The 25874-nt window shown below is 35.4% G+C and overlaps 1 protein-coding gene and 1 long non-coding RNA gene across 4 annotated transcripts in view; one reads left to right on the top strand and one right to left on the bottom strand.

The window, feature by feature from the left end:
• The window catches only part of swap70b (switching B cell complex subunit SWAP70b), a 32355-nt gene extending 20841 nt beyond the window's left edge, over window positions 1–11514 (top strand). The window contains exons 3-14 of one of the 3 annotated variants that reach the window (XM_028448264.1): window positions 1186–1359; window positions 2451–2672; window positions 3725–3871; window positions 4067–4175; window positions 4280–4461; window positions 4786–4893; window positions 5016–5182; window positions 8691–8889; window positions 9341–9437; window positions 10286–10393; window positions 10718–10769; window positions 11464–11514. In XM_028448264.1, the coding sequence (XP_028304065.1) occupies window positions 1186–1359; window positions 2451–2672; window positions 3725–3871; window positions 4067–4175; window positions 4280–4461; window positions 4786–4893; window positions 5016–5182; window positions 8691–8889; window positions 9341–9437; window positions 10286–10393; window positions 10718–10769; window positions 11464–11494 (1596 nt within the window). In that variant the 3' untranslated portion in view covers window positions 11495–11514. Of the gene's footprint in view, window positions 1–1185; window positions 1360–2450; window positions 2673–3724; window positions 3872–4066; window positions 4176–4279; window positions 4462–4785; window positions 4894–5015; window positions 5183–8690; window positions 8890–9320; window positions 9438–10285; window positions 10394–10717; window positions 10990–11463 lie in introns of those variants that run through there. The other 2 variants (XM_028448265.1, XM_028448266.1) reach the window with 2 other exon arrangements.
• Window positions 482–20070, bottom strand: LOC114464206 (uncharacterized). The gene is made up of 3 exons (XR_003674175.1): window positions 20057–20070; window positions 17701–17705; window positions 482–654 (listed from the first exon to the last, which is right to left on the bottom strand). It is a non-coding gene; the product is annotated as an uncharacterized LOC114464206 (long non-coding RNA).
• Window positions 20071–25874: the final 5804 nt, after the last annotated feature.

Genomic DNA, 25874 nt, shown 5'->3' with positions numbered 1-25874 from the left:
TCTGCAAACAATGTTAGTTTTAGGCAATTGGTGACTTTGAAAATGTCGTTTATGTATAAAATGAACAGTTTTGGCCCTAAAATTGAACCCTGTGGAACACCACATTGTATGGTTTGGCATTTTGATGTGTGTTCTTCAAAGTCAACATATTGTCTCCTATTTGTCATATAGCTTTTAATCCATTTTAAGGCGTTACGCTTTATTCCGTAATTTTGAAGTTTTTCTTCTAGAATATCATGATTAATTGTGTCAAAGGCTTTTTTTAGGTCCAGAAAAATTCCAAATACAAATAGTTTTTTTTCTAATGCTTCTCTTATATTCTGCGTGATGTCATTTATAGCCATTGCTGTTGAACGTCCTTTTCTAAATCCATATTGTCCTTCATGTAGTATATTATTGTCTTCTATAAATTTGTCGAGTCTGTTCATGAACAGTTTTTCCAGAATTTTTGACAGTTGTGGTAATATTGATATAGGTCAATAATTAGTGAAATTACATTTTTCTCCACCCTTGTAAATCGGTCTGATTTTTGCAATTTTCATTTTTTCTGGGAATACCCCATTCTTAAATGATAGATTACTTATATATGTTAGTGGTGGGGTTATTTCAGCTGTTATGGTTTTTATTAGACTCATAGTTAGATTATTAACGTCTCTGGATTTTTTTGAAGTACTGGTAGTGATTATTCTGTCCACCTCTGCTTCTGTTACTTCTTCAAGTACAAGATACTTATCAATGTCTTTCTTCTCATTGTCATAATGGTTCCATTTAAGTGTTGGGTGTTTATTAATGCCTTTCTCTATGTCTTTTCCAGTATTAATGAAAAAACTGTTGAGTTCTTGTGCTATTATGTTTTTATTGTGTTCTTTTACATTGTTTATTATAAAATGGTCTGCATTTTTTTCTTTGCATTTGCGCATGGTTATGTTATTTATTATTTCCCACAATTTTTTGTTTTTGTTTTTATTCTCTTTTAATTGTTTTTCATAATATTCCCTTTTTTTTTCTCTAAGTAAATTATATAATATATAATTGCAAAAATCTCTATAATAAAAGTCAGCATCAACTTTTGTGGGTTATAAAAATAAATAAATCAAAAATGAAAATCACCATGATCCATATGAACATAACTTTAAATATTAGTGTTATAACTCATCTCAGACGTTCTTCTCTGCTTTGCTGCAGGTGTCAGAGAACTTTGACCGACAGGACTTTAACAAAATGTGCTGGACACTTTGCTACAGGAAGAACTTGGAACCAAAGACGTTGTTGATCTCCAACGAGGACGCGTTCAGGATCTGGTGCATCTTTAACTTCCTGTCTGAGAGCAGATACCCACTGATCATTGTCTCTGAAGAGGTGAGGACAGCTTTAAATCAATCATTATTAAAACCACGATGAATTATTTTATCCTCTACTGTCTTCTTTTAATATGTTTAAATTCATAGATAAATAAACATTTCAAACTATTGAGTTGTGATGTATTGTTTATAGTTTATAGAGTTTTACTCTCAGCTCATTGGTTGTTTTAGTTATTTTTAAACCAACAACCACGTTGTGCAACTTATTTCCCCTAAAATACATAATTTAATAAACACCACAGGTTTGGGAAGTATTGGTTTCAGATTTATTTCTGGTTGTGGATTTTAACTTCTTCTATTGTTAATGATTATATTGATGAGTTAAAATGTAGATATGACAGATCTTTTTCTATAAATACATAAATAATAAATGGAACATGAATAACACTAGATAAATATATATGATACTTATTTTGTGTAACAGGGATGATTTTTAAAAGCTGTTTATTAATATTGGGTGAGATTAATATAATATTCTCATGAGCCTCTAAACGTGTGGTTTATAGTGAGTAAACTTTAAACCACTGCTTTCTTTAAAGAGAAGTATATTTACTTACATTTACTTTACTTATACTTCCCATTATTTACTTTGTGGTCAGGACTTCTTCTCATTTCAATCACCTACTGGTTCCTACAACATCTGAGTGATGCTGCTTTACTTTAAATTATTGGTTGATGGAAAACAGAAAAGGAAGTTTCCTGTTTCCTGTTTTTACAAGGATTTATTGTTGTGTAACAAACCACAGGAAGTGTTTGAAAAACATCACTGACAGAATCACTGACACAGAGTTAATGGAAAACTACAAATTATTATTATTATTATTATTATTATTATTGTTATTATTGTTATTGTTATTGTTATTGTTCTTGTTATTATTATTATTATTATTATTGTTATTATTATTATTGTTATTGTTATTGTTATTGTTCTTGTTATTATTATTATTATTATTATTATTATTATTATTATTATTGTTATTATTATTATTGTTATTGTTATTGTTATTGTTATTGTTATTATTATTCACCACTTGTAAATGAGCATCTGCATATTTTGACATTACTGTGTGTGTGTGTGTGTGTGTGTAGATTGAGTATTTGTTGCGTAGGCTGACTGAAGCGATTGGGGGAAGCTGGGTGGAGGAGCGTTTTGAAGATTACAAACTGAGTTCAAAGCAGCAGAGCCTGAACGTGTGGGAGTTGATCACACTGGTGGGTTCAGACCTTTTCTGTAGAGGGATGGACCAAACAGCGCTTTCCATGGGCATCAATGAGGTCTACCAGGAGCTCATCCTTGATGTTCTCAAACAGGTGAAGAATGACTGTAGTAACATGCTGGAGAGCAGTGTTTCTCAAATTGGGGTACGTGTACCTATAGAGGTACGCGATGGCAGTACAGGGGGTACTAGAGAGAGAGAGAGAGTGTTGGTCCCCCCCCAGGCGTGACATGACCTGAAATGATAAAACTATAGAAATAAATCTATTCAGGAGCCACTAAATCACTGTTTTTCAACTTTGGGGTTGGGACCCCATATGGGGTCGCCTGGAGTTTAAATGGGGTATTGTGAAATTTCTGAAAAATTAAAATATATTTTTAAATTCTTTTAGTTATTATTCTTTCTTTTTTTTAGAATTAAAACAACACACAATTTGAAACTGTATTTTTATACTTTTATAAACCAAAATGCATTCATCTCAAACTCCATCAAAAACTAATTCTAGAAAAAAATTAAATGGGGCCAAGATACAAAAAAGTTTGTGAATCACTTCATTAAATACTGTTTATTTCCACTTATTACCAACGCCAAACACAAGGTGTGAAACGCAGAGCGGTTAAGTTATGTTTTACCCTCCATCTGTCTGTCTGTCTGTCTGTCTGTCTGTCTGTCTGTCTGTCTGTCTGTTAGCTAGATAACTTGAACAGTTATTAACAGATTTGGATGAAATTTTCATGAAAATTGATATAGTAAAAAAGTACATTAACTGTAAAGGAGGTATGATTATTGTATAACAGAATTACTCCATGGTTACTGTGTATTATGTTGCATCAATCTTGAAAAAATTAAACTCTTTTTTTTTTTTGTTCACGTAAACTGAGATGTGTAAGAATTTGAAGATTCAAGATACTGTTCTGTTATTTCTTGATTTATTTGATTTGATTTAAAAAAAATTTTAATTTGTCATTTACATGATTTAAATAAATAAAGAATGAAATGAAAATAAATCTGTCCTAATGATTAATCAGTTCCATCACTGGTCAAAGCTGTAGACGATGATCTTTATTTAGACAGGTTAATAAAATTAAAGCGTTAAACATTTTAAATCACAGATATTGTATTTATTTCTGTTCATGTTTTCTAAAGGGTTACATGATGAAGAAAGGACACAAAAGGAAGAACTGGACAGAACGCTGGTTCATCCTGAAGCCCACGCTCATCTCCTATTATGTTGGGGAGGACCTTGCTGAAAAGAAAGGAGACATCTTATTGGATAAAAACTGCAATGTTGAGGTAAAAATTGGCTTTTTTTTTTTCTCTTGGGGACATTAAAAAATTTAAAATTATAGCCAAACGGCCTCAGAATGGGAAATCAGAAAAATAATTTATTATTGGCCATCTATTAACAATAATGAATAGTGTAGAATTTATGAATATGTCATAGTTGTAGAAACTAATGTATAGAACATCTGGTTGTGATTTCTGCAGCCTTTACAGGATAAAGATGGAAAGAAGTGTCTCTTTCTCATCAACACGTCACATAAACGTTTTGAAATCAGTGCGTCAGAAAGGAAGAAGAAGCAGGAATGGATTCACGGTGAGCCATGAAAAGATAGACTAATTATTAAAAGCTTTACACATTTATGACCTTCTGTCTACTTTTTTATCTGATTGGTTTGGAGTAACTTCTCGTGTCCTCAGCCATTCAGACTTGTGTGAACCTGCTGAGTCAGGGCCGAGCAGCGCCGCACCGCGAGGCTCGACAGAAGCGTCGTGAGCTGCGTCTGAAGCATCAGGCTGAGCAGGAGGAGCTGGTGCTCAGGATGAGGGAGCTGCAGACGGCCAATGAGGACAAACAGTTGGAGCTGGAGAACATGAGAAAGGTCAGATGAATCGTTACCCTGCAGATGCACGCTAGTCAGGAAACATCTGGCATCTTGTTATAAGCAACAAATTAAACATTTTGAAATGTTAGAGTAGATGATTGAAACTATTGGACTATACTAGATGTTGCTTGGGTCAATTACATTTTACCATGTTCAATTACAATTCAATCACGATTACAGTGACCAGTATTTTTCCCCGTTGTTGGGTTGGTTTGTGACTATGGATGAGTTCTTTGAGAAACACTGGTGGGCTGCTGTAGACACGCTGATGTTTTACAGTTACTGCTTTTGTTTTTTACTACGTTCGTTCTTTTTCTTCAGGCTTTGGAGGAGGCGGCTGCCAAGGCAGCAGAAGAAGACAAACGGCGTCTTCAGACCCAAACTGAACTCCAGGATCGCTACAAGATGGACCTGGAAAGAGAAAAAATAGTAAGTTCTTGTTCAGCATTAAGATGGACGTGTTGCAGTGGCTTTAATCCATAGTTGTTTATGTGAAGTTCATTAGAGATGATGAACAAAAGGTGATTATCCATTATTTTTCCTTTGATCAGGTCCGACAGCAGATGGAGGAGCAGGTAGCCCAGAAGTCCACTGAGCTGGAGCAGTACCTGCAGAGAGTGCGTGAGCTGGAGGACATGTATCACCAGCTGGAGGACGCTCTGGAGGCGGAGAAGAGCGCCCGGCAGGACGAGGAGATAGTTCGCAAGTTGCAGGGGCGGTGAGTGAAGAATATCTTCTTATCATATCATAAAACAATAGAAAACACTCTCCTACATTAGCCTGTTCACTCTACAATAACATCACACCTGAACCTTGGCGTCTGGTTGGACAGTAATCTGAGTTTAGAACATCACACCAGTAAATTAGTACAGTCTAGATGTTACATCTGAGAAACATCTTTATATACAGCAAGGAATGTGTGTGTGTGTGTGTGTGTGTGTGTGTGTGTGTGTGTGTGTGTGTGTGTGTGTGTGTGTGCGTGTGCGCGTGCGTGTGTGTGTGTGTGCGCGTGTGTGTGTGAGTGTGTCCTTGAACGATTGATCTCCTCGTGTTTTAAAGCGAGTGTGGGGGACCATCAACAGGTTCTAAGAAGAGGACCATAAGCTCCTATTGGAGACATAGGGCTGGATCAGGACCTTAATGTATTCAGGTACCTGACCATGAAGAGCCCTGGACGTCAGTACCAGGATTTTAAAATGAATCCTGGATATGACAGAGAGCCAATGTAGAGATCTTAAAATAGGAGTAATCTTGTGGGTGTGGGTCAGGAACCGTGCAGCAGAGTTTTGGATTACTTAACCCTAACCCAAGTCTTTTTACTAAGGCATGTAAACAGGCTGTTACAGTAGTCTAGTCGTGAAGAAACAAACACATGCACAATCATCTCAAGCTCATGACGACAGACCATGTGTCTCAGCTTAGAGATGTTTCTCATAGAATGCCGTTCTAGGGACATCCCTTCATCTAAAGTTACTCCAAGGTTCCTCAGACGACCTTCTACAGAGCTACTTAAGGTGCTAAGGTGCTGCTTAATAAGAGGAACAATACTGTCTGGAACAACGACTAGAGATTCTGTTTACAGGAGTTCAGCTAGAGGCTATTTTTACTGAGCCATTGCTTTATTTTAACCAGGCAGTTTGTGAGAGAAGCCAGTCTCTGAGGTTCAGAGGGTTAGATAGAGCAGTACAGCTGGAGGTCCTCAGCATACAGGTGATAGGAGACCTCACTGAACTGCTGGATCAGCTGCCAAGAGGGAGTAAATCAATCAGGGACAAAAGAGGCCCAAGGACCAAACCCTGGGGTACACCCCACTTTAAGTCTGTAGTTTGTGACATCATATTGTTAGAGGACACAGAGAACGTTCTACCAGTCAGGTAAGATCTGAACCACTCTAACTCAGGACGACCACATCCCTCAGTCTCTCAAACAAGATTCCGTGATCGACCGTACGACAGGTTTAACAGGACGGAACATTTACCAGAGTCTGCAGCCATCATGATGTCACTGGACACGTTCAGAAGTGCTGTTTCAGTGGAATGGAACTTTCTGAAACCAGACTGGAACGTGTCTCAAATGTTGTGAGCCTCCAAAAACGATGTGAGCTGATTACAGGCTAACATTTCTAGAACTTTAGCCAGGAACGAGATCTTTGAAATGGGCCTAAAGTTCTGAAGTTCTGTTGGGTCCAAACTAGGTTTTTTCAATTGAGGTTTTACAACAGCATGTTTAAGAGAACACGGGAACACACCAGCAGAAAGAGAAATGTTAATCATTTTAGTGATCAATGGGCGATTGATTCCAAAACATGAATAAAAAGATGATTTTAGGTTGTTCAATGTTTGATCATGTAAAGCACAATGAATGAAATGCTTTATATAAATACATTTGTTTTTCCTTACGTTGCCAAAGCAAGTGTGACATAGAACGATGTACACATGAAAAGATTGAATACATTTGTGTTGCTCAAAACAATAAAATGAAATTAAAAAAATAATAAAATAAAAATAGGCTTTCACTATATATACAGTATATATATATATATATATATATATATATATATATATATATATATATATATATATATATATATATACATAGAACAAAATTTACAGTGAAGCTGCCAGGCTTTTAACAAAAACCATAAATATCACCATATTACGTCTGTTTTAACACTGTTTGTTAGGATATATTGGATTATTTTTAAGGCCCTAAATGGCTTTTCTCTAACTTACCTCACAGAGCTTTTATTACCTTATACACCCACACGTATCTTAAGATCCTCAAGCTAAGGTCTGCTCTCTGTTCCACGGGCCCAGATGAAAACTAAAGGGTCTTTAGGTCCCAACACTCTCAAATCATCTGCCCGAAGAAATCAGTTCTGCTGACACTGACAATTTTTAAATCACTTTTTAAAACATATTTTTATCTTATTTTTATGTTTTTGTTTTTTAAAACGGTTTTAATCTTCGACCGAAACGGTTTGTCTTTTATTTTCTAATGTATTGCTGCCTTTGTAAAATGATAAATATATGGTTAAATATATAGAATCATAGATTCATCTAAACACAGAGGGAAACAAACGGTGCTGATGAATTTGATATTTTCAGTTTTTATAAACTTTTTGATGAGAATCCTGTCTCACAGTTAGTTTAATATTTAAAACTACAGCAGTTTTTGTTTGTTTTTCTTTATTTTCTGATAATTTGCCACTTGGTTATTTTTTTGTTTACAAAACACAAACACATTTTTCCTGAATAACCTGAATAACCTCTTCTCATTGGTTAACGTTGTTTATTTGTCTGGTTTGCTACATTTTCAGCTGATGACAAAGACATGGTTATTTGGAGCGTCCGCTACACTGGCAGACATTATTAGACGATACTCGAGCCTTTTTCCTTCCTTCCTTTTTGCTGACACACACATTCCAGCTTTACTTTGACTGAACGCCACAGAATGTGTCAGTGTTTGTTCTTTAAATTATGAACTATTTCAAACACGGTCGCCAACAGACTTTTAAACTTTAGCAACTTTCTAAACCCTAACATAGATTCCATCCTAATGATGTTTATTCTAACCAGCTTTAACATGTTCGTTTGATGCAGTGAGAAAAGGTCCTGATTTATTAGGAATTAATATTACTGCCTCATTTAATCTAAACTGTGAATACTGTAGCAGCGCCACCACCTGGTCAGGTTTTAAATCCCTTGTTTTTTATGGCTGGAGTCAATTACATTTTTCAGTTACAATTACATTTTCAATTACCCATGTTCAATTACAATTCCGTTACAACTACAGTGACTAGCAATTTTTCTAATTAAAATTGAATTAAAATTATTTTTATCTTCAAAGACTGTGTGAGTGTAGAAATAATCAGCTGTAAAATACACTAAAAACTAATATCTATCATTTATTTTCTATCTATTGGTTACTTTGTTAGGCTTCATAATCATTGAAAATATAGGTTTTTAAAAATAGGTCTTTTTTCTGTCAGTATACCCATATATATATATATATATATATATATATATATATGTGGGAAATATTTTACAGAATTCTCATGGCAATTACAAAACAGTTTTTTGTATTACATATACAATTATGCCATAATTGTAATAAAGTATCAATTGCGCAATTGTAATTGATCCCAACCCTGGTCCTAGTCCTGCACTGTGTGACATCAGAATTATAATTAGAAATGTGTGCTAAATAATCATTTCTGTTTCCAGGTTACTTGAGGAGGAAGCTGCAAAGCGTCGAGAACTGGAGCACATCCACCTCCAGCAGCAGCAGACCATCTCAGCGACGGAGGCTGAGAAACTGGAGCTGGAGAGGGAACGTTTGGCCAAGGAGAGCGCTCTGCAGGCCGCCATGGAACAGCTGGAACAGCTGCAGCAGGAGAGGCAGGGGGCGCTAGAGCAGTACCAGGTAGGTTCTAACTGTAAATGTGACCCATGACTTTAGAAGCTCTGGTTTTATTATGAAGCAAAGCTCAGAGAAACAATGACTTTAGATCCAGAAGATTCTCCAGCACTTTTCTCCTTTGAGTTAATATTCATAATCTAAGTATTAATGTTAGAGAGGCACTGTGTCTAAATCAGGATCACAGGCTAACGGTTCATCAGAACTCATAGGGTGTACCCCTATGACAATTTGCGTACCCCACTTTGAGAACCTCTTGAGCACATTGACCAAAAGACTCCTGGGATCCAATGAAAATCAAACACAATCTTTTCTGACACGTGTGGGAAAATCATGAAAAGCATCATCTCTACTGTTGTCCATAGAAGACACTTTGTTCTTTGTTTGTTCATCATTTCATACACACTTTTATTTTCTTTTAAATGCTTTTATTTCAGTGTTTTTTTGTGTGATGCAGACGGTAATGAAAAAGCTGGAAGACGCTTCCAACAACACCAAAACCTGGAAACACAAAGTGGCTCATCAAGAAGGCTTATTACGGCTTATCCAACCAGGTGACACACACACACACACACACGCACACACACACACACACACACACACGCACACGCACACGCACACACACACACACACACACACACACACACACACACACACACACACACACACGCACACACACACTGTCAAGGTCAAGGTTGTGTCAAGTGTAAAAAAACTTATATTTCTATATCTCTATGAATATTTATATACGACCTACCAGTAAAAAGATCAGTAGGGGTCAAAGTTCATGATGTCACATTGAACAACATTTCCTTTCAATGTGTGACCTTGACCTATTTAAGGTCAAGGTCAGTCTTCTGTTTTTCCTGCATTATTTTCATTTTAGTTCTTAAAAGAATAAACATGTCAACAAATGCAGATACTGGTTGTTATTTTTGCCCATTTTTTTAATTTTCAATTTTCAAAACATATTCACGTTGTAAATACAGGTCTCGCCTCGTTATAACATGTTTTTTTAACCACATTTTCAAATGATTTACAGAATAATTCCTACAGTAATTTGTTTTACTGTCATAAAGAGGGATTATTGTAGAAACACCACAAGGTCTTTTCAAAAATCTCCATCCATATTTTCATCTGTGAAAGTCTCTAATAACACCATAAAAAGTGGCTACATCTGTAGCTAGTCGCTCTGAATAATGAAGCGTTAGTGAAGGAGTCTGAAATATAATAACACTGATCATCTTTCTCTCACTTCTGGGAGATTGTGGATCATTTTCCAGTATCAAGGAGACACTAAAACATGATCATTACTATTGTGTTAAATGAAAAAAATCAGATTTAAAACTGAATATGAACCAGTACACAACAAACACTGTTTGTTTGAATGTTTCATATTTAGGATCTAAAGGCCAGCAGATGATCACAAACTGGGGCACGTCGGCCTTCACGGAGGCAGAGCTCAGTCTGAGGGAGAAGAACTGGCAGGAGATGAAGAACCAGAACCAGAGTCAGTAGATGTAGAACATCCTGATGAACTACACACTATTTTTAGACAGGCTGTTTCTAATGACGCTCTCACAGAAATACACGAGTCACTGTTCTACTAATTATAAATCATCAAAGGGAAGTCACAATATAGTTGTCGTGCATGTTTCTGTATTAGGTTAGTTTACTTTGTAACGGTAATGAACCACCAGATGGTCATGTGACCTTAAGGGTTGGTTTTATATCATTGCACATTCACACTTCCTGTCAATCATCACTAATATAACATGTCCCTCACGTTTAAATCTAAATGTGTTTATTTTAATGATTTCATTCCACTCCACAGAAGACTTTATGACATCAGAGCGTCTAAGAATATTCCTGATCCAAACACACAGGTTAGCGTACATTCATTTATCTCCTTAATGTCCTGTTAGGGTTAATAATTAATAATTAGTCTGTGTGTGTGTGTGTGTGTGTGTGTGTGTGTGTGTGTGTGTGTGTGTGTGTGTGTGTGTGTGTGTGTGTGTGTGTGTGTGTGTGTAATCTGGCTATGGAGTTTAATATTCAAAGTTTGATGTTGATAAATTAATCTGTTTATTAAAAAATGTCTGGAAACATTGTCAGAAATCACAAATGTGTTGCTGTTACCTGTTATTGATCTTTGATGATGTCATGAATCAACATTGTTTTCTACCATTAAAAATGCTGAACTTGTTTCTGCTTATAGGTTATTGAGTACTTGCTGATTATTCATAAAAAGGAATGCACAAACAACACTTAAAGATGCAGTATGTAGAATCCTATATAGGTATATAAAATTAATCAGAATAAAAGTGGATGAGGTATAAAATATACACACGTTCAGAAAGAGACAGTATGTCATTTCTTATTATATACTGTAAGTAGTGATGCTGGTGTCTATGGCGTCGTGTGTTTATTGTTTAGAGCTTTTGGGAAGAAACTGTTGATGAGTCAGGTGGTACGTGATCTGACGCTCTTAGCAACTGTTTTCACAATAAAGACTAGTGACAAATGTATGGACTTCATCTTGTTTTAGAGACTCTAACATGAATGCACGTATCACTGCAGTTACTGTCCTGAGCTGCGGCTGCTGCTGTAGCTCGTCCCCACCAGAGAGCTCACAGAGGGGGCTGTGACTTTTGCCGCTCTGAGCGAACCATCGCTCCACATCCATAAGGTTAGGGTTTTATAAAATTAATTCACCTTGAATAAGCTGCTCTTAGGTTTACACATGATTTATCCCATCTGTTATCACTGTGTGTGTGCGGCGGACCTTCCACACTCACAGAGGGATCCATGAGGTCACAAAGCAATCTGTTGCTCCTCAGTGTTTGTGACTTTATTTGGTTTCTTCTCCACCTCAGTCTGCCTTTTTCCTCTTGAGTTGCTGTGTAACTGTTGTTCATCGGGTTGGAGATTTATTCTAGAACGTCCGTCATTTCACTTTTACTACCGATGGTCCCTGAACGCTCCTGACTTCAGCTGAGCAGCCAATAGTAACGATCAAAAGCAGCTCATGGAGCACATGTTTGTAGAAAGATCTCCAGATTCTTGGAGATCTTTGACCAAATTATGCCAAAAAAACTTACAACCTGCAGCTTTAAACCCATGAAGGTTGACCAGTTTAATTTTAGGAGATATATGGAGTCACATTTGCATCAAGGAGGAATTTCACTCCTTAAATGACTTATTGTGATTGACGACATCAGAACTCTTGAAAAGTATGTGGCTTTAATCAGTACGGTGCACATTTGTTATCATTTTACAATTTCAATATTTTAGTTGATAATTTGATGAGTCACTTTAGAAGAATCAGAAAATCCACCTTGTATTTGATTTCAAATGGTCCAAAGATGAATCTGCTACCTGGAAAATATCCTTTTTAGTGATTTTCAGAAATCCTTCATTATTTCGGGAATTCTTTTTTTTAATTTAACTTCATTGTGAAACTAGGTTTGAATATTAGGAACATTTTAATAAACTTCTAACATGTTAATCATGCATATTTCCTGCACCTGATTTATCACCTGAACGTTTGAGTCAAAGCAACAAAACAAAGAAAACAATAAAAGGTTGCTGACTGCAGCTTTATGTCCTCACTAGAGGGCGTAGTTTTCACAAAGAAAAGTGAAAGGAGGGAGTGATGAGAGAAATCAAACTGATGGATTACATCTCCACAAATCACTGTCCAATCGTGTTCCTAGAGGACTGCAGTGCAGCATGTTCTAGAGATCACTGTTGGACTCACAGCATGCAGGACTGCAGCTCTCCAGGATCATTTCCTTTACTGTTAGAAATGAAATGTATTGTTATAGAAGTACAGATTAAGTCAGACAGAAAGGACTTTAAATATAAATACATATTTTACATTCTAAAAACATTCTTTAAAATATTACAGCACGTTTTAATGTCATGATAACCATGAAAAGAAAATGTGTTCAGTTATGCCAATAAAATAAACAAATCATGACAAATCATAATTTAACAGGACTGTAGATTACTTATCTGGTTATACTGTATATATGATATTAAATTGGTCATGTATATGTTGTTATATTGAAATGTGTCACTTCATTAGCTCAAACATGATATGATGCTATTGGTTTTAACTTTTCTGTGTCATTGATCTTATAGATTATTTTAGTCTAGTTAAGATAATCTAGTTCATTGTGTACATATTGCTAAATTATGTTTATATTATGGAGAAACCTCAGAGTGTAAAATGATCATTTCTACAAGCTTTGGTCCAAATTGAGGAAATATGTAAAATTAGTCAAATCAGATTTTAAATGACTGTATTTCTAACGTGTGCCAAAATTTGGAAAGGAATAAAACATAAAATGACTTATGTTTCATGTGATAATAGGACAATGATGTGAAATAGAAAAGTACAGGTTTATCTTCATCATAAAACATTTCATTATTCATAACAATTCTGTCATATGAAATATTTAAGGGTCAGAATCAGAATTAATTTATTAATTCCAGTAGAACATTCCAGTATTCTGCTATTTTTCACACGTCTCCATTTGTTCTAAGAACTAAAAACATAGTATTTGAGGTTTATTTTCTAGTTCTGAAAAGTCACTTTCTGAGCAGTTCTAAAAACAGGCTGTTGTTAGTCCTTCATGCATATGCATGAGTGGGCGTGTCTATAGATGCTGACTCCACACAACAGCTGATCACTAGCGATTTTCTTTTCCGTGCACACACACTTGTTATTGTTTTCAGCCAAAAACTGCATATTACAGTAAAACACATGGATATTTAAGTGGTTATTGTGATTGTGAGTCAGACAAACGTTGGTGTGTGTTTGTCACATCAGCATCAGAGTCAGTCAGATGATTCAAATGTTTCAAACACTCACCGTAGCTGCTACGTCACTTTCTTGTTGTCTTCACACGACTGATTACATTTAAGACTGTTTTGCTCTTTGACGGCGCTACATCGTGGCTCCCACTGCTCCTCAGGGAGGAGTTTAACACATTTAGTGTATGAAGCTTTTCATATATGACAATAAAGTACAATATATATTCTATTTTAAACCACAGTGTTTGTTTTATCTGTGAGCTAGTTTGAGAGGGAGGAGCTCACATTCTTATAGGGTAGGAGGAGCCAGGATTGTCAGGAGGAGGAGTTTCCGCAATGTGATGTTACAACGCAAGAAAAATCCAACTCGTCCGTTTGGAGCTGACTTTTTACAAAAATGTGGAATAACAAGAGAGGAGGAAACAGAACTTCATCAACTTTATACAGTATCTCTGAATGATGCTAAAGAATGTGTATCACTGGCCACGGTTACATGATGTTTTTTAATTTAGAATTATTTATTCTGAATTAAAGTGTCCTGCTTCGTGTTTACATAGTAATGGTAATTCCCAATTGAGGTTTACATGGAAAACAGGTTTATTCAGCTTTAATAATTCAGCTTTAGGTCTGGGGGTTGGGAAGGCTCTGATTGGACAAGGAGAGAACGTAACGTATCACGTCTATTGGGAAAAACACACGACAAACCTTTTATTGTCGGCTGTAACACAGAACACCACATTAGAACTGTTTTCACTTTTAGTTTGTTTTAGTTTTGAAGCAGCAGCTCAACAATAACACATGGTTTCAGTTTAGAACGCGTAGCGTAAGGAGATATGAACTAATCACTGGTAAATAAATCATAGTAAAACAATCACTAGTAATAAATATTAACTCCCTGGTAAAGACAGTAGCTCTAACAACTGGTAAAATGATAAACTGGTGATATTACAGTCTGTACATACAGTACGGGGACGTATTTACTCTGCCTCCAGGTCCTAGTGCCTGTCGTCAGGTGAACCTGTTCCGTTTTCCATGTTTAATAAGTCTGTGTGTGTTTAATAAGTCTATGTGTGTGTGTGTTTAATAAGTCTGTGTGTGTTTAATAAGTCTGTGTGTGTTTAATAAGTCTGTGTGTGTGTGTTTAATAAGTCTGTGTGTGTTTAATAAGTCTGTGTGTGTTTAATAAGTCTGTGTGTGTTTAATAAGTCTGTGTGTGTGTGTTTAATAAGTCTGTGTGTGTTTAATAAGTCTGTGTGTGTTTAATAAGTCTGTGTGTGTTTAATAAGTCTTTGTGTGTGTGTTTAATAAGTCTGTGTGTGTTTAATAAGTCTGTGTGTGTTTAATAAGTCTGTGTGTGTGTGTTTAATAAGTCTGTGTGTGTTTAATAAGTCTGTGTGTGTTTAATAAGTCTGTGTGTGTTTAATAAGTCTCTGTGTGTGTGTTTAATAAGTCTGTGTGTGTTTAATAAGTCTGTGTGTGTTTAATAAGTCTGTGTGTTTTTATAAGTCTGTGTGTGTGTTTAATAAGTCTGTGTGTGTTTAATAAGTCTGTGTGTGTTTAATAAGTCTGTGTGTGTGTTTAATAAGTCAGTGTGTGTGTTTAATAAGTCTGTGTGTGTTTAATAAGTCTGTGTGTGTTTAATAAGTCTGTGTGTGTGTTTAATAAGTCAGTGTGTGTGTGTTTAATAAGTCTGTGTGTGTGTGTTTAATAAGTCTGTGTGTGTTTAATAAGTCTGTGTGTGTTTAATAAGTCTGTGTGTGTTTAATAAGTCAGTGTGTGTGTGTTTAATAAGTCTGTGTGTGTGTTTAATAAGTCTGTGTGTGTTTAATAAGTCTGTGTGTGTGTGTTTAATAAGTCTGTGTGTGTTTAATAAGTCAGTGTGTGTGTGTTTAATAAGTCTGTGTGTGTGTTTAATAAGTCTGTGTGTGTTTAATAAGTCTGTGTGTGTGTGTTTAATAAGTCTGTGTGTGTTTAATAAGTCTGTGTGTGTTTAATAAGTCTGTGTGTGTTTAATAAGTCTGTGTGTGTGTGTTTAATAAGTCTGTGTGTGTTTAATAAGTCTGTGTGTGTTTAATAAGTCTGTGTGTGTGTGTTTAATAAGTCTGTGTGTGTGTTTAATAAGTCTGTGTGTGTGTGTTTAATACGTCTGTGTGTGTGTTTAATAAGTCAGTGTGTTTATGCCTCTGTCCATCCACTCTTTTCATTATGTCTATAATTTAAGGCTCTTATTAAATAGTCTAGGCTGGAGTCCGGGCCGCCACCATCTTGGATTATGTCGTCACCTGCACGTCATCACCGCAAGTCGCGCAAGAATTAGGCAAGTGAAGTGTTTGCAAGAAAGAGGAATTCTCCAAATCAGAATTAAAAATGGAATAAACCAGCCACCTAATTCAGAATTCATTTTAATTCAGAATTAAATTAACATTAGGAATGATGTGTTTACAATGTCAGGTTAAAGAGGAATTAAAGCTCCATGTAAACCTGTATTAGAACCATTAGAAAGTGAATTTTTCACAATTGTGTGCTGGACAAAAGTAAAATTGAGGATGTTTCATCACATTTTGTAGTAGATTGAACATTGTGGATGTCTGATTATAATTGGTAACATATTTAATTCATTAAGTAACAAAATAGTGTCCAACTGTTTTCTCTAAACTTTGTAACCTTGAAACCAAACCTTATTTTCTACTGATACACGTTTAGTTTAATGATGAAAATCAACTCAAATCTTTGTTTGTTTTATAACAATTCAACAACAATTTGCATGAATAACCACAAATTTAAAGTACACTTTTGGTTAAACTCTAGATTCAAACCACATGTTTTTAGGACTGATGTGGATTATTTCATGCAGATTAACATCCAACACAACAATTCAACAGAAAACTGTATTTTAATGGAATATTTAAGCATTTCCAGAAAACAGTTTTATAAAATCTCCCATTTTACAAAAAGCCAAAGTTAATCTTTTCTGTCTTTTCTCCACATCATGCAACAGTTTATTTGAGATGCTACAGACCAAACAAACACACACAATACACTCCAAAAATCTGCACTCCAGATGTGTTTGGCCAAAACCACATCTGCACTAATATCGCTTTATACAACCTGTCATTAAGGCCAAGTACTGCCCCCGATGGGCTCCGTTTGCCCCCCCCCGTCCTCACCTCCTCCCATTCACCCCACACTCCCCCCCCCCGACACCCCCTGACCCCCAGCAGCGTCTGCATCCCATCATCGTTCTTTCTTTGAGACGCTCACAATCATCAGGTCCAAACTTATGGCACGAGTGCTGCATTCCTCAGAGGTGATGTGGAGCAGAAATGTATTAAATACTCGATCTGGAATCTATCGCTGTGTGTGTGTGTGTGTGTGTGTGTGTGTGTGTGTGTGTGTGTGTGTGTGTGTGAGTGTGTGTGTGTGTGTGTGAGATCGTGTGTGTGCGTGTGTGTGTGTGTGTGTGTGTGTGTGTGTGTGTGTGTGTGTGTGTGTGTGTGTGCGTGTGTGTGTGTTGTGTGTGGGTGGGTGGGTGGGTGGGGGTGTGTGTGTGTGTGTGAGATCGTGTGTGTGTGTGTGTGTGTGTGTGTGTGAGAGGCAGAGAAAGGGGCGGGGTTCAGTACCAGAGTATTTGAGATCATCTGAAGATGTCCGAGGAATTCAAAATATATAGGTTTTGGATGTTTGAGGTGTATTTATAGCACGTGGGGCTCTGAGGTAAATCCCTGAGGACGTTGAAGGTCTAAAGAGCAGGAAGTCAAATAAAAGTTATCACATGTGACACTTCATGGACCCCAGGGGTGCGTTGGTGCAATATTAAGAGTTTAGGAGAGCATCTGGAGAGAAAGCGGATAAAAATAGCACATCTTTAAATTATAGAGGCTATGGACGATTAAAAGGTCCCCAGAGGGTTCCTGTTAAGATCAACGATGCATCCAGATGTGTCCAGAGGTTGAAGGATTAGCAAAGCCATGGCAGGTGAAGTCTTACGTACACGACCTTTTCTAACAACCAATGTCGTAGTTTGTCTACGGTTCAGAACCTTGTGAAAGAAGGTCTGGCATGTGAATGAGGGAGTGTGAAGGTTCCGTGAGCTCAAAGAGGTAAAAAATAGGATCTGGCTCCTATTAGTGCATCACACTGAGGTTGTCGATGCATCAACAGAACGACCAGGCCGGGGCCACGAGAAGGGAAATCAGTTGTTCATTCCAGACATAAATATCTAGTGACTAACAGCTAAACGTGCAGCCAATGAACCTCCAAATGATATTGTTTGACCTCGATGGGTCGGATGGTACACATGGAAGCACATGTGTACATATTCATTAAGCTAATTGACATGAATACATAAAGGACATACATTTATCTTGAGGTGTGGATGATATTTGTCCAGCGATCGAGGCACAAAGATATTTATTCTAATGAGTCAGAGAGGAGCAGTAATGAGGTCTTGGTAGTCCTACTCCATCTGTAAGGAATGCTTTACGTGACAAGACAGCAAGACTTCAAAAGTCAGCATCTCATCTTCAACCTCCCCCATGAACACAAAAGAATGTGTGGCAAGGAGCAAATATAAAACACAAGTGTTTCTGTGAAGGGAAGAAAAACCTGCAACCCCCATGGACTGTGCTGCTCTGCTGCCAGTACATGAACCTGTTCTCCAGTCAACCTCGAGATTATTTGACTTGACGTGATGGAGCGGAGGTCAGCTTCAGCATTGTTTACCAGCGTCCTCCACAATAGCATAGATCACACAAAATATGCACCAAATAATCAACCTAAACACCAACAAACACTCAGTGAGCCTCGTGTTCATCATTAATCTTATGAATACTGTATAAATATAAATTATCTTATATCCAACAAAATACATAATCCATAGAGAAATGTGTTCACAAATCAGACTTCCACGTTCCAAGAATTTATATTAAACTAGTCCAGTGCCCGTCAGAAGTATGCATTCATGTGGGAGCTTCAGCAGAGTTAATTATGACCAAATGATTATGTGTTTGAAGATTGTATGTACATAGAGGTGTACACACTCTGTAGTGTTATAAAAGGTTTATTTGTGGGTGTAAAATAAAACATCGTGTGTGATTTCCCTGGTTTAATTCTATGGGACATAAACATGATAAATGAGTTTTTTTTTAACTCACTTTTATATTTTTTCTTTGGTGTATTTTTATGTGTATTATTTTTTTTGGAGTCATTGTGTGTATTTGTGTATCTTTTTGTTGTGTTTTTGTATAATTATAGTTTTTTGTTGACATTGTAGTGTGATTTTGTTTTCATTTTGTGGTTTTTTTTGTATAAATATTTAATTTTGTGTATTTTTATGCATTTCTGCTGTAATTGTGTGTACTTTTTTGTATAAATATTGTTTAGTTTTTTGTTTTATTTTACACATTTAGCATATTTTTATTATAAATACTGTGTGTGTGTGTGTGTGTCTACATCCTTCTCCTTCGTGCGCCCGCATTGTATTTTTCTGTAATGTATATTTTTTGGAGTCATGTGTATTTTTTATTCTTTCAGTTGTCTTTTTGTGCATTTTTTGTGTTTTACATTTAGTATATTTTTATTATAAATAAATAAATACTGTGTGTTTGTGCTCGGTGAAATCTTATTGCTATAAAATGATAAAACAAAGGTTCCTAGAACTGGACAGAAATTTATTAGAAAAATGACTTTCAAATATTTTAATCTGACTGAATATGTGCATGAAGTGAAAAGTGCTGATTGGTCAAAAGTCCTGGAAGAAAAAGATGCTGAGGAAGTTTTTAAAACTGTGAACATCTTACTGACTAAAACTGTAAATAGATATAAAAAACTTACGGTACGCAACTGTGACACTCTGCGGTTAGACGTAGATATAAGAAAACAAATGCAGGACAGAGATCATTCAAATAAATCAATAATAGTATCAGTATTAGTATCAGTCAGACTAGATTATGTTATACCACAAACTTAGAAACTCAGTCGTAAAACAAAACAAGAAGAAAAAGGAAACATATTATTGTAATAAAAAATCTGTAGAAGAACTTAAATTCACTTTTGAAAGGAAACATAACAACTTCATCTTTTTTTGGAGACAAAAGATGGATTTTTAACAAAACCATGAGATCATTAGAACAATTATTTTGTTAAAAAAAACTGAGAATCTAAAAAATACATTAAACATAAAAACAGAGAGTCCATCCTATGATTCTAATAATTAAATTATAGGAAGGAAAAAATAAAAAAATTAAAAAGGTTTGCAAAACAAAATCAATTATTATTGACAGTCAAAGACAGAGTTACAGGAGTGGATGAATCAACTGTTAAAACTTTTATTATTGCCTCTGTTATTACTCACCTTATTAATCAATGTTTCACTCAAAATGTATTTCTGACGTCATTCCTTTATTGAAAAACAAAAAGAGGCCATTTTCTGACGTCCTATTGGTTTACGTCCAGTTCTTCGTAAACTAATGGAGAACATGATTTATGAACATATAAATACTTATTTTAATGATAATAAGTTAGACACACATACAGTGAGAAACGTTCTGACTGACACTGACCCAAATGACAGATGATTGGTTGTGGGAAATGGATCAAAATAACATCATTGGTGTGATATTATTAGACTTTTGATCTAATTGATCAAAAAATTTTGTTGAAAAAATTTGAATGCTATGGATTTACGGTAACTCCGGTGCAGTTTATTGGAAGTTATTTACATACTAGGAAACAAAGGGTTTATTATAATGTGTGTTACTCAGATATTAAAATATTTACCTAAACAGTTAATTTCATATGTCTCATTTAAACTATTGTTCAGTCGTTTGGTCGAACACTTCATTAAAAATGTGAAAAAGTTACAATTAGTGCAAAACAAAGCTGCACGAGTGTCTCTAGAATGTGTTTTCAGAACGAGTGTAGAAAATATGAGATGGTTGTGTACAATAAGTAACTTTCTAAAAAGTATTAATATTACCTTTTATGTTTTACCAAAAGTTGCCAATATGTACGTCTATAAATCAACGTACAGTTATATTTAGAGCCATACAGGAATGGAATCACTGACCACATTATATTATATTATATTATGTTTTTATTATTACATTATATTAAAGAACAAAAAAACAGTGATAGCTTTAAAATGATATTGTGAACATTTAGAAGAATTCTAAACATTTTTTATCTGAATTACTGTTGTAACTAAACAATAAGCTTGATTGTGTTTTTTGCCTATAAAAATGTATTGATAATGTACGGTAGAGTATTAGGACCACAGAAGAAAACAAAATGTCAGAGGTAAAAAAAAAAATTTAAAAAACATTTAATGTAATTCAAGAAAAAAATTTGAAAATTGGTAAACTATACTTAACGTTAAACTATCCATTAAGGATTTTGTAACCAGGACTTAAAGGTACAAGTCACCATTTTGCAGATTTTTAGTTGCATTTTCAAAATATAATGAGCACAGCAGACTGAATCAGTGGAAAGGTTAACAAATGATATCTTCTATAAACATAGAAAAAAAGCACAGGATTAATAATAATGTAATCTTTCCATCACAGAATTTAACCCCAGTCTCCCACGTGACATGCGGGGAATCGAACCATCAAACTAACGAGGAATCACGTGAGCACTTTGAAGTAACATCTGTAATTAAATTAAAGTATAGTTTAACCACTTCCTCAAACTGCATGGCAGGCATTTTGCACAAGCGTTATTTATTTATTTTTTTACCTCAGATATTTTTTGTCTTTATTGGCCCTAAAAAATGTCGACATTGATTTTCAACTTTTTTTTACCTCCAAAAAAAAACCAATTTCAACTTTTTTTAGTCTTCAATTTTTTTTCTGTGTTGTTATTGCATACATTAAAACATTAAACAGTAAAGAAAAACGTTTTGTTTATCCTTCTTTGACATTTAGGTAGAAAAATGCCTTTAATTTCAATCATAATGTTTTGAAATTTAAAAATAAAAATCAAACAGCCACTTGATTTTGGTTTTTCCAAGTATCCTTTTCTGAATTAAAATTCCAAAGACAAAAATGAACTTACCTCTGTTAACACTGAAGTCTTTAATGTGTTAATGTCAGCGTTCACACCAAAGGCCAGAGATGTGATCAGTGTTTACTGTGACTGAATTATGAATACAGCAAAGATCAGAACTGTTCATACGATGCATCTGTGAAATCTGGTGACTCATGACAGCAGAATGTGACGAAGCAGGACGTGATTCTTACAAATTCTCCATTTCCTTCCGAGGGACTAACTTACGCAAACATGCTATTTTTAAAAGTGGTTCATGGGCCGTTAGAGGGACATCCATCACCTAGGATTGAAAAAGACAGTGGAATGAAGCTTTTAAACATGTTGGAAATGTGACCTATTTGCTCTGCTTGTTGCCTTAGAGCAAAATAAAGAGTAAACAGTTGTAGATAGTGACCAGTACGCACACACCAGCCAAAACATTATGATCCTCTGCAGCTGAAGTGAATTATAATGATTTTCTAGTGTCATCAGTGAAAGCCTGGAAAGAACAGCAGAAGAAAATTTGATTTGTCATCAATATGTATGATGTGGTACAGGTGTAATGGGGCTAGAAATGATTAGACATGATTACTAATAAAGTAGTGGGAATAGTCGGGATCACATGATTTATAGGGAAGTAAGGTTTTCAAATCCTGCTCAAATAATAAAGCTGAGGAAAACACCTTTTATGACTGTTCAGAAATGTAGACAAATCAACACCAAATGTCTGCTCATATTAAATAGTTTGTGTTGGCCAATGATGACGTCGCCTTGATCCGTCCCCCAAACAAACACCCACAAGTCTCACTGTGTGTTATGAACATTCCTTTAGCAACAATTCAGAAAATAAATCTTAGTTATGGGATTGAGATGAAATAATTCATTTAAGTGCAGATGGTTGGAATGACTGTTGTCCATCATGGAGAACGATTCCTGAAGATGAAGTTAACCTTCAGAGTGTAAAACTCATTTTTGAAAGAATAGTTTTTTTTTCAAAGACCAAGTTGATGAATTAACTCATTAAATCCCCCTTAACGTTCACTTAAAATGTAAAAACCAACATTAAGCCACTTCAGGAGGTTGATAACATACAGAGCTAGTGGTAGTTTAGATGATCCAGGAGGAAACATGTGGAAAAAAGTGTATTTTTACTATGAAATATTTTAATATGCAAAAAACAAACAAACACAAGGCCACCTTAGTTTAACTGCACTGCATTGCAAAGCCAGAAAATGATAAACATAAAACAATAGTCTACTGTAAGTAAGAATGTATTTATTTATATATTTATATATTTATGTTATTTACTGCGATGTAAAGCTACAGAAGCTAAAACTTTGCTTAGAGCAGCACTACTGTACAATGAGTCTACAGGACATTATAGGTTCTCTCTCTGTATCACAGCAGTAGTGGTTCATTAAACTATTCATGTAAATCACCCACATGTTAAAAACATATATGTATACATTCTCATCTCGTCCACTGAGTATCACATCATGTCTAAGGGATTAGGATTATTATTAGGAATAATAATGTAACAAAGAAATGCTGTCAGTTATGCCTCTCATCATTGGCTGGTTTCTATTTCCTGCTGGGAAATATCATTAGAATGGTTCACTTTTAATGGTACATTAATAAGAGAAATTTGATCATAAATGTTTTTGAACTAAAAGACCCAAATCCTAAATAAAATGTGTTTTCTGAAACACAAAAAACTGCTTCTCGGCCTCAGCGACAATGAAAGGTCTCTGGGAAAAAGCATTGTGTAGTGAAGACTCAATGATTGATCTGTGATATTAACGCTCAAAACAAACCACTCTCATACCGTTGCCATACCAACGCACTGAGAACATGGAGCTAGCTCTGCAGCTAATTAAACAGCTAACCTCAGGTCAAATCCAGATCCAACTTTTGCATCCAAAATAAATGCACAAGACGACCATTTAATTCACCTTGCAAACTTAAAAAATACACTAAGAATTTACATAAAACCAAACAAAAAGCCTCCACAGATCATATCTGTCGGTAAAATCGATCCATGTAATAAATCCCAATTAATGTCTACACTTTGCATCGTTCAGTGGCTGATTGGATCCAAGTGTTTTGGGTTTTACTGACGACATTCATGGTTTGACATCAAGTGTCCTGCAGTCCCTCCCACTGGGTCTGGCATTCAGGTACAGCTCCCTCCCACCCCCTATAAAGCCCCTCATGTTAGCAACTGACATTGACACAAGTCTGTACTGCTTTGGAATTAAACTGGTTTGAAATTGTGCAAATTTCAGGTGAATGTTCATTGTACGACACATTCTACAGTAGAGGCTGAGGTAAGTGACCCTGTGATTGTTTCCTATACTGTAAATACAACAGTCCATGAATGTAACCCTGATTATCCATCTACACTTACAGCAGCCAAAATGCAATTATCAGTGCGCACCATCATCTGCTGCTGTGTTTTTATCACGGTCCTTCCACCAGGAAAAGGTGCGACAGAGAAGCCCCCCAGCAGCCTGGACAAGATGTGAGCAGATGTAAACAGCTGGAGCATTGTGTAGTATAGATTTAATGTAACGATAAAACCCATAATGTCTACATCAGGGGGGGTCCAGATCTCAGTCTCTGCATATATTGATTATTGATGTTTTACAGCTGTATCGACACTGCACTAATATTTAATACACATCATCTGAAAGATTCTAATGTTATGTAATCTTGTTTGTTTTATCCTTATTGATATTTTATGTTTGTTTATGTAAATGAAAACTACTTGTGAATACTTTTCTTATGCAATGCAATATTTTGTTGGAATAACATTAGTCAATAGATACTGCTTTGCTTTTTTCTCCTATATTTTGCTGAATAAATGATCTGATTATAATGACCGTTGATGAATACATGTTGATTCATAAATCCTCATGGTCAGAAAACTCATTTTTATCACTAAATAAGTCAAAATCATTTCTTTAAATCCATCAACAACAAAAGAAATCTCTCCTCTTCCCTGTGCATGACTTCTTTTTTTAGGTTTACAGAATATCTGCACGTCTTCATAAAGAAATATCTGTGCAACAGCTTCATAACAGACACAGAAGAGACTTTAAACAGTGACGATGGACCACAACTCACTCCTTCATCTTCAGCAAGGTAAGAAAACACTTTATTTAGATTATTCATTATTAGATTACAGTCAGGCAAAAGTCAACATCTGCTTTAGAGTTTTACAATTTAAGAGCAATTGTTGTAAATCATGTAAAATCCCACAGAAAAAAGCTGGACAATCAAGACTTGTCCTAATGTATTTTTAAATATAAATACAATAATGAAAATATATTACACCTTAGTTAGAACTTTTGGATTTACAATAATTATTATTATTATTATTATTAATAATAATAATAATAATAATAATAATAATAATTTAATTTAATTTAATTTAAGTTCCTCCTCCCACAATGGCAGCCCTGCTATAACTTATACACATAAATAATGTAATTCAGATTCAGACCATATTTCTCAAGCAGAAAATGTGGGAGGAGCTTGCAGACATTCCAAAAATAGTAAAGGAAATTAAAAGAAAAAATAAATAAATAAATAAGAAAATAAATAAACAAGACTTTAAACAAATAAAAATAAAAGAGGTCTTTAAAAAGACCTACAAAATTGAGATGAAAAGGTGTTGTATATAATTCTGACTTAAAAGTCAGAATGATTTTATAGTTTTTATTCATTAAAATATGGTTCACATGGTTGTAGTGAAAAAATGCAACTGAGAAAGAAAGAAAATAAACAATTACATGATATGAATTACGAGGCACCAGCAGACCCCTGTGACCCTAAGGAGGAAAATGGATGGATGGATGGATGGATGGATGGATGGATGGATGGATGGATGTATTATATGAGTACATTCCAATAAAAATGCTACATCATAAACAAAGCTGATGACATCACTTCTGTGTTGCTGTTTTCCAGCTCAGCTCCACCAATGAGGACCAAAAGGTCGGGACCCTTCCAGTCCTCTGGTTGTTTACTCATCACGTGTATTTACCACGACTTGTTTGATCGTCTGTACCAGCTGAACACCAAGCAGAAAGAGGAGAAAGCTCCTCCCAAAAAGTTAGGCGTGCATGGTTATGGACGCCGCC

The sequence above is a fragment of the Gouania willdenowi genome, chromosome 6 (assembly GCF_900634775.1).
Source record: "Gouania willdenowi chromosome 6, fGouWil2.1, whole genome shotgun sequence".
Classification (NCBI taxonomy): domain Eukaryota; kingdom Metazoa; phylum Chordata; class Actinopteri; order Blenniiformes; family Gobiesocidae; genus Gouania; species Gouania willdenowi.
This window is presented reverse-complemented; position numbering and strand designations above follow the sequence as displayed.